The 8,876-nt window shown below is 58.5% G+C and overlaps 1 protein-coding gene across 1 annotated transcript; it reads left to right on the top strand.

Annotated features, from left to right (window-relative positions):
- Positions 1-234: 234 nt before the first annotated feature.
- Positions 235-1,922, top strand: FOXD3 (forkhead box D3). Its single transcript, XM_040073080.2, has one exon. It carries the CDS (start codon positions 235-237, stop codon positions 1,444-1,446), a length of 1,212 nt encoding a protein of 403 aa, XP_039929014.1. The 3' UTR covers positions 1,447-1,922.
- The last annotated feature ends 6,954 nt before the right edge of the window (positions 1,923-8,876 follow it).

The following is an 8,876-nucleotide window of genomic DNA, read 5'->3' as shown; positions in this document are numbered from 1 at the left end:
GGCGGCGGGAGGTGACCGGGCGGCCGGGGCAGCCCCGCGGACGGGAGAGCAGCGGGCGCGGCCGCCCCATGCCCCGCGGGGACGGCGCCGCGGGGCGCAGCCGGGCCGCTCGGGTGTAGCCCCCGGGGCCGGTCGCAGGAGCGGCGGGAGCGGGGCGCGGGGGGAGCCCGGTGCGGACCCGAGGCCCCGCCGCCTCCGCCGCCGCCGCCGCCGCGCCCCGTCCGCCGAGCGGGGATGACCCTGTCGGGAGGCGGCAGCGCCAGCGACATGTCCGGCCCCGCCGTCCCGGCGGCCGAGGATGTGGATATCGACGTGGTGGGCGAGGGAGACGACGGGCCGGGCAAGGACGGCGAGGGCGAGGCCGGCAGCCCCGCCGCCCTGCCGCGCCTGCCGCTGGACGAGGCGGCGGAGCTGGCGCTGCCCGCGGAGGCGGGCGCGGAGAGCGGCAGCAGCGGCAGCGGGAGCCCGGCCGGGGCGGCCCCCGGAGGAGCGGCCGAGGGAGGCAAGGGAGGCGGCGAGGAGGGGGCGAGCGGCGGCGGCGGCGGCGGCGGCGCGGCGGGGCAGAGCAAGCCCAAGAGCAGCCTGGTGAAGCCGCCCTACTCGTACATCGCCCTCATCACCATGGCCATCCTGCAGAGCCCGCAGAAGAAGCTGACGCTCAGCGGCATCTGCGAGTTCATCAGCAACCGCTTCCCCTACTACCGGGAGAAGTTCCCCGCCTGGCAGAACAGCATCCGCCACAACCTCTCCCTCAACGACTGCTTCGTCAAGATCCCCCGGGAGCCCGGTAACCCGGGCAAGGGCAACTACTGGACGCTGGACCCGCAGTCCGAGGACATGTTCGACAACGGCAGCTTCCTCCGCCGCAGGAAGCGCTTCAAGCGGCACCAGCAGGAGCACCTGCGGGACCAGACGGCGCTGATGATGCAGGGCTTCGGCGCCTACGGCCTGGCCGGACCCTACGGCCGCCCCTACGGGCTGCACCCGGGCGCCTACACGCACCCCGCGGCGGCCGCGGCCGCGCTGCAGTACCCCTACATCCCCCCGGTGGGGCCCATGCTGCCGCCCGCCGTGCCGCTGCTGCCGTCCAGCGAGCTCAGCCGCAAAGCCTTCAACTCCCAGCTCAGCCCCAGCCTCCAGCTGCAGCTCAACAGCCTGGGCGCCGCCGGCTCCATCGTCAAGTCGGAGCCCAGCAGCCGCCCGTCCTTCAGCATCGAGAACATCATCGGCGTCCCCGCCGCCAGCTCGGCCGCCAGCGCTCAGACTTTCCTGCGGCCGCCGGTCACCGTGCAGTCGGCCCTCATGGCCCACCAGCCGCTGGCGCTGGCCAGGACCACCGCGGCCATCGCCCCCATCCTCAGCGTGCCTACCAACATCATCGCGGGGCAGTTCCTGCAGCCCGCCGCCCCCGCCGCGGCCGTGCAGGCCAAGTGGCCGGCGCAGTAGCCCCGCCGGTAGCCCCGGGCAGAGCCCCGGGGAGCTCCGGCCGCCCCCTCGGGGATCCGCGGCCGCCCGGGGCTCGGAGCAGCAAGAGGGCAGCGGCCGCGGCCGCTTGTACATATTTGTATCAAAAATCACTGACGTTGCTTTCGGGGTTTTTATTTTTCTAAAGAGGCGAAAATGACGGTCGCGATTAAAGGAGCCGCGAACTTTCGCTTTTTTTGAAGGTTCCGGCGCTCCGAGCGGTTTTATCCGAAATAAACGAACAAAAGAGGGAAAGAAAAAAAAAGAAAGAAAGAAAGAAAAAAAGGTATTAAAAAAAATAAATAAGCGGGGGAAATTTTAAATATTAAACGAACGAACGGGGGGAAAAAAAGAAAAAAGAGAGAGAATTTTGGAGAGGAAAAATAAAAAAAGGAGGAAAAACGCTGTCATTCTATTATAAGAAGTCTGTTTATATATGAATGAATATATGTATTCTAAATGTTATCCCTTCGTGTTGTACACAACTTTGTAAATAAATTTTTAAAATGCTCTGCCCGCCTCTGTGTGAGCGGTGTCTTTGTGACCCCCCCCCGCCCGCAGGACGGGCTGTGCGCGGCCGCGGAGGTGGGAGACGCGCTCGGGGCGCGGCGGCGGAGCTCCGGTTCGCCGGCACCGCGGAGCTTTGGCTGCCGCCGGCTTTCCCACGGTGCCTCGGCCCGGTTCGGGATGCGCGCAGCGACAGCGCCCGGCCCCGCTGGTTCGCGGAGCGGCCGCCGCCGCGGGGCCGGCATCGCCCTGATTGCTTCCGAATCCAACCTTCCCCGGCAGATCCGAGACTCCCGCCGGCGCGCCGTGATGATTCCCTAAATATATTCATTTTTCTCGGCCTGACTTCGACACTGCATCCCGGCGCTGCGGCATTCCCGGCCGGAATAGGTACGCTTTGGGTCTGCGGTCCGGGCTAATTATAAGGGAAATTATTTTAAATAAAACGCGTTGGGTCGATTTAATCAAGGTTTCCTATTTATTTTAGAGGGGGATTTTATTTTTTTTTTATTTTTTTATTTTTCAGGCCGTGACCGTGAGGTGTCCGAGCGCGGATCTTTCGTTTAGATCAATGAAATAATCAGGGTTAAAGCAGCGGTTCTTCCCGCAGGAAGGGATCGGCCCTTTCCCAGTTAATTCCCAATAACTCCGCTTTAATGACAGCCGCGAAAATTAAAAAATAATTTCTATATAGATATATACCTATATGTATTGTCGGGGCTAAAATAAAGAGACAGTCAAAATAATAGTAATAAAAAAAAAGAGGATTAATATATAGCGTTATAATATTTAAAGCGGCGCATCGAGGGGTCGAGCCTGGTGAGATGTCGGCGTCTCCTGTGCGCTGACAGCCTTCGGTGCTTTATCATCTCCCTCTTACAAAGTTGAATTTTTGTCACCTTGGAAAACCGCGGCGGATTTTGCTTTTCCGCTCACATAATTCGTTGTCTTTGTTAGGAAAATCGGCGGCGTAAAACGCAGGCGGGATGCGGGAGGCAGCAGGCTCGGCTGCGGGAGGACCTGAACCAGGCGTTTATTTCCCCCCTCCAAGAACCCTCTGGCAGCCGCGGATTTAAAATAAATATATAAATAAAAGTGCCCTTGCTTTCCTGGTAAGCAGTAAATATTATTTCTTCCTAAGTAAATATTTATACCTCCGCATACACAGACTAAAATAAACCCAGCAGCCCCGGTGATGAGATCGTTTGAACTTTTATAAATAAGGACTCGCTAATCATCTGCCGGGGACAGGGAGAACCTGGAGGGAGCGGGGACACGCGGGGCCCCGCACGGGCACCCACGGCCCCGCGGAACCCCGCGGAGCGGAACGCGGCCGTGTCAGAGGAACGACTCGCTTCACAGTTGTGTCTGGCTAATCGGTTTTACACAAACAGCAAATGGTGGGCGATTCGTGCCATCCGGGGGGGGGTTTCCTATATTTAGCCGATCCCCTGGGAAAAAAGAAAGGAGCCTCTGCCCTGAGTTGCTGCGAGGCTCAAGAAGCTGCTGATCCAGGGCTTCCAGAGGACACCGGATAACAGGGGCTCATTCCATTCCCCAGCCTTTGTTACTTATAAAATTACTCGCTCATATTTCCCCACATAGCAGCAATGCCTCGGCTCGGCATCTGCGCGCCGGCGGCGGCGGCACCGGCAACTTTCCTGCCCGCTGCCTCCCTCCGGGAACCCCTTCTCCCTCCGTAACCTCCGGCCTCTCTTTCTCTCCCCCGCTTTCCCCTCCGTCGCCGAGGACAGCGGCCCGCGGGAGAAGCCTTTTCCCGGGGAAGGGATGCGTCGGCGGCTCCCGGGGCCGGGCAGCACCGGGAAAGCGCCGGGGCTCGGGAGGAACCCCGGGATGAGCTCCCCGTCCGGCCGCCACCTCCCCGCGGGAGCCGCCGGCCTCTCGCAGCCGCGGGGCCGTGAGCGGCAGCGGGGCCGTGAGCGGCAGCGGGGCCGTGAGCGGCAGCGGGGCCGTGAGCGGCAGCGGGGCCGTGCGGGCGGCCGGAGGCTCCCGGTGGCGGCGGGGCTGCAGTGGCGCACCGGGGCCTGCGGGGGGCGCGGCAGCTCCCGTTGAGCCCCCGGGGAACGGGCGCGCCCCCCCGGGGCCGGGAGCACCCCCGGGACCAGGAGCATCCCCGCAGCTCCCGGATCCGGGAACGGCCCCCGGAGCATCCGCGGCGACCGGGATCGCCCTCAGGGCCCGCGGGGTCGGGAGCGTCGCCGGGGCCGGGAGCACCCTCGGAGCCGGGAACACCCCCGGGGACGGGAGTAACCCCGGAGCCGGGAGTTCCCCGGGAATCCGGGAGAAATTCGGGGCATCGGGAGCTCCCCCGGAGCCCGTAGCGACGACACCGACCCGGGAGCGCTCTTGCAGCGGGCGGCACGACGGGGCGTCCCGGCGGGACTCGCACAGCTACCGGCCGGGATCGAGGGTCCAGGGGGTGTCAAAAGTCGGTCCCGGAATAGGGGAGGCTTTGCAGCCGGGACGGGAGCGGCTTTCCCGGCTCCCAGCGCAGTGGGCGCTGCCCCCACAGCCGGACCGGGAGCGGCACATCCCGGCGAAGTTCCCTCAGCCACGGGCCACAGCCGGACAGCAGAAACTCTTTCCCTTGTTCTTTCCCTTGTTTTCCCTTCCACGAACTTGTCGGCCGCATATGGCAAAACTTGACACGGCCGGTGACAGATGCCCATTAGTACAAGTCGTGTCACGTCGGTCCCTGGGGTGTGTTGGAAGTAACTAGATCCGAAACACCGGGAAAATGACCCTCCCGCAGCCCCGAGAGTTTACCCAGAACCGCCACCCCCCGCACCCTCCCCGACCCCGCTCCTTATTTATTCCAATTACGGCCCCGCCGCTCCCTCCGCCGGGGGAAGGAATTTATAACAGGATCTGGCGATAGGATCTGGCCCTAATCCTCTAAACCATCGCGCTGGTTGAAAAAGGGGCGAGATGAGGCTCATCAGGGCCATTTCCTCGGCCCATGCGGGGCTCCCGGGGAACCCTCTCGTTTTTTGCTGCGCGGCCGCGGGAGTTGCGCCCCCCTTTCCTCCCGGTCCGCGCTGCCAACGCCGCCTATTTATAGCATCCCTGGTTTCTCTCGGGTGCAGAGCGGGGTTGAAAGTTTCGGGCTCATGGGTGTTGAAAGGCTGCGGCGAGCGTTGGAAAAGTCAGGAAAAGACCTGCAGCAGTGTCCCCGGAGGGGGTAACGATGGGGGACCCCGCTCCGGAGCTGCGGGAGGGCAGAACTGAGGCCCGGCTTTACCGGAGGGGACAGCGCCGGGAGCGCTCCGGGGGGGAGCGGGGAGCGATGCCCGTGGGAGACCTTTCCTTCTCGGTCTGTCCCACCGAGAGGCGGCCGGGGGAAATCATCCACCGGCGACATCAGCCCCCTTCGGGACACGGCAGCGACGGAGGACGGCTCCGGCTTCCTCGGGGGTTACGGGCTCGGGTCGGTACCGGGGGATTTAACCCGCACAGCCCGCACCTCCAGCACTGCCCTGGGCCGGACACGGAGGAAGGAGCGCAAACATTTCTCTTCGGGATCGGCCACCCGCTCCGGGAGAGAGACAGCGGGGATTGTTTTAGGAGAAGCGGGGATTTTCCCTCACCCATGCGGATGCTGGTCAGGGGGCAGTACCCGGAGGATGCGGGAATTCGATGAGATTTTGTCTCTCGGGGCACCTCGGGAAGTTTTGCGGTCTCTCCCTCGTGTCCCAAGTGCACTCGGGGCCTTTCCCCGCCCGCTCCGGGGAGGCGGAAAAAAAAAAAAAAACCAGCCTGGCCATTCCCGGGGACACTTTATTGTTGTTAAAAGGCAGCGAGTGAGGAATCCACAGCGAGCCCAGATTACGCTGCCCATCCCCGCGGCTGCGGACAGCCCGGGCTCGGGCTTCCCCCGGGGCGGCGACGGATGCGCTCCAACGTCGGCCCGCGGCCGGGAGCATCCGTGCCGTCCATCCCCGCATCCTCCCGTGCCACAGCCGCGCCTCCTCCCCGAGCCGGGCATCGACGCTACCGGGCAAACACAGCTTTCCTGAGAGGAAACACTTCCATTCCCGGGGCTTTGACGGAATTTGGTGTTACCAGTCCTAAAACATTAAGCGTTATGTACTTAGAAGATGCGGAGCATAGGTATTACATCCACAGGAAGTCTTTTAGTCAGTGAATGTTCAATGTAGCAGGTAGAGATGAACTTAGCACGTCTTCCAGACTGAACTGGGAACAGACTCTTCAGCCATAAAATGCACTTAACAGTCTATTTAATAGTGGCGAGGTCCTTGAAAACGCAATATCCATGCTAATCTTGCCTTTTTCTAAATCAGAAATGAAAAATAGGTCAGGAAGGTAGAACCTTCCCCTTCCATTTAAAACCTGACATTTAATCTATTTAAATAACTAAGTAAACTTTATTAATCCGGGATTTAGTAAGCAAGCTGAGGAAGCAGGAACCGCGCCACTTTATTAAGACGGCAAAAACGTAAGAGGGAGCGCACTTGAACTCCAGGTGCGGTAAAATCCCTGTTTTCTTGAGGTTAAGCGAAATGGGAGAAGCCGGGACACAGGAAAACCGCCCGACCTCTCCTCTCCAGGAAAGGACAGAATGTCCCGCTCTGCTCTACCGAGGACTCGGAGCATCCCCCGGGCTGGGATCCCCGGCTTCCAGGAGGGAAACTCCGCATCTCCCGGCGCCCAGAGAATCGCAGGGATTCAAGAGAAAACCCCAACCCCTCAACAATTCGTAATTACTTTATTAAGTGCCAATATTTCGTGGGAGGGAAATAAAAATAAAGCCATCTCCCCGCGGGCTCAGGGAGTGGTTTCTGACACGTTCACTCCTGGTTTTCCTCGCCAAAGGAGGATGCCAGAGCCGAGGCTCCTGAGGGCTCGGAGCAGGGCTGGCAGCGCCCGGCTTTGTGCCCGCTAAATCCCGGGCGATGCCCTGGGCTCGGGATAACCTGGGAATCTGCAGATTGGGAATCTGCAAATTGCAAACGCCTCCAGGAGTTTGTTCCCTCGCTCGCTCCGGCACCACGGCTCCGCTCAGAAACGAAATCCTGGAGGAGCTGGAACTTTTTATGGCCGCAGGCTCTTCCCCCTAGGAAAGACTTTCTCATTATTCTGGCCGCATTTCGCTCCAAAATTTATGGAATACCAGCGATATTTTTTTTTTTTTTTGCCTTGCCACCGCTCGGCTGCCGTCAAGCCATAGTGTGGGGTTGAGGCAGCGGAGCTCCGAAGCCTCCCGAGAACGCCAAGGGTTAAGAAAAGCCTTTTATCTGCTCATTATCGGCTTCTCTTTACTCGCGAGCACCAAACCCCGCTCGTCTCCTACCCCGCGGTATCAATGCGTCCTGAATGCCTTTTCCAGTCATTGATCTGGTCAAAGTCACCGCAGAAACACAAGTGACAGAGACTCAATTCCAGGCGACGCGCCCGATGCGGGTATTTAGAAAGCATTCAATAAAAAAGCTTTCCCGGGGAGTGAATGATTTCACCTTGCAACAAAGAGCGCCCGGCTAATTGAAATAATGCACTTGAATGTGCGGCCGTGGGCTCCTGCTCGCCCAGCCCGGCTCCCGGCACAGAAATAGCAATAATCTCCAAGGAAAAATCCAAAAATTTCTCCTTTTTTCCTATTTTTTTTCTTTTTTTTTGCGGTAGGAGCCCACAGGCAACGCGCGGGGACTTGGCGGTGGCTGAGTTATCAGCGCTCCCCGGCCTTGCTGTGTGGGGAATTCCGGGCATGGAAAATCCTGGAGGGGAGAGTAGAAGGAGAGGAGAGAGGTACCGAAATAAGGAATGTGCCCTGGTGATTGTCCCCCGGGCTCAGGCTGGGAATTCACTTTGCATGGCGTGTTTCAGTGCCATAAAGCAACTCCAGCCGCTTTTAGAGGTGTAACTCTAAGTTAGTTTGTAATCGATGAATTTGCACGGTTATCCTGATTCTACAGACTTCTCATTTCCTGGCAAAATCCTGAAATGGACGCATTTTACCTAGCAGGATTATAAATTATTGAGTGTATCAGATTAGGCAAACTCTGTAAAATGTGATGGTCGTAATTTGCCATTTTCCGCAGGATTATGGCTCCAAACACCTTGGCAAGCCAGCAGACAGGTGTGATTTTTACCTTTATCTGTGTAAGACAGCTTTCAGCCTCTTCACACCATCCCATGAGGCAACACCACAAGCAGCTGAAATTATGGCAGATGTAAGAGGGACCAGGATGCCCAAAGGGTTTGCACCCAAAAAATTGTTGGGATAGTGGAAAACGGCATCCGACACAGGAAGAACATCAAGGAGGAAAATGAATCTCTGGTGCTATGCAACATTGTATTTATAGTGCTTATATATTTTTAAAAGAATCTGCATATCTGAAAAAATAAATTATAAATCACTTTGTTTTCCAGTAATCTGCTTACTTTAACGTTTCTGTTGTAAGTGATCAGACATTTCTTGACCAATTTTGCTTTTTGTAGCGGCTGTGTTTAAATCCATCCCAGCTTTCAGCCCTGGGATTCCTGTCCAAGGAGAGTACTGCTGCCGGCTCACCTGGCAGGTGTGGCCATGAAACCCTCAGTGTGTGGCGTTAGTTTCAAGAATAATCAGTTTTCTCTTCAGTTTCATGTCCTGATCTCGGTCAGACACAACCAGAAGACAAGACCAGGTTGGATGGGGTTGGGATAGTGGAAGGTGTACCTGCTCATGGCAAGGAATTGGATGATCTTTGAGGTCTCCTTCAAACCAGACCATCCTGTGATGCTCTGATTTGTTATGCTCTGTACTTTGTCAAGATCTTCAAGAGAATGAAAAGGGGTGAGACTGAAAGGTTTAAAAGTGAGGCCTGTGGTGCATTACAGAGAGATTCCGGAGTCTCCCTTGCTGGAGAGATCAAGGCCATCTGGAC

This window comes from Hirundo rustica, chromosome 9 (assembly GCF_015227805.2).
Source record: "Hirundo rustica isolate bHirRus1 chromosome 9, bHirRus1.pri.v3, whole genome shotgun sequence".
In the NCBI taxonomy this organism is placed as follows: Eukaryota; Metazoa; Chordata; class Aves; order Passeriformes; family Hirundinidae; genus Hirundo; species Hirundo rustica.
The sequence above is the reverse complement of the archived record's forward strand: the minus strand, read 5'-3'. Positions and strand labels throughout refer to the sequence as shown.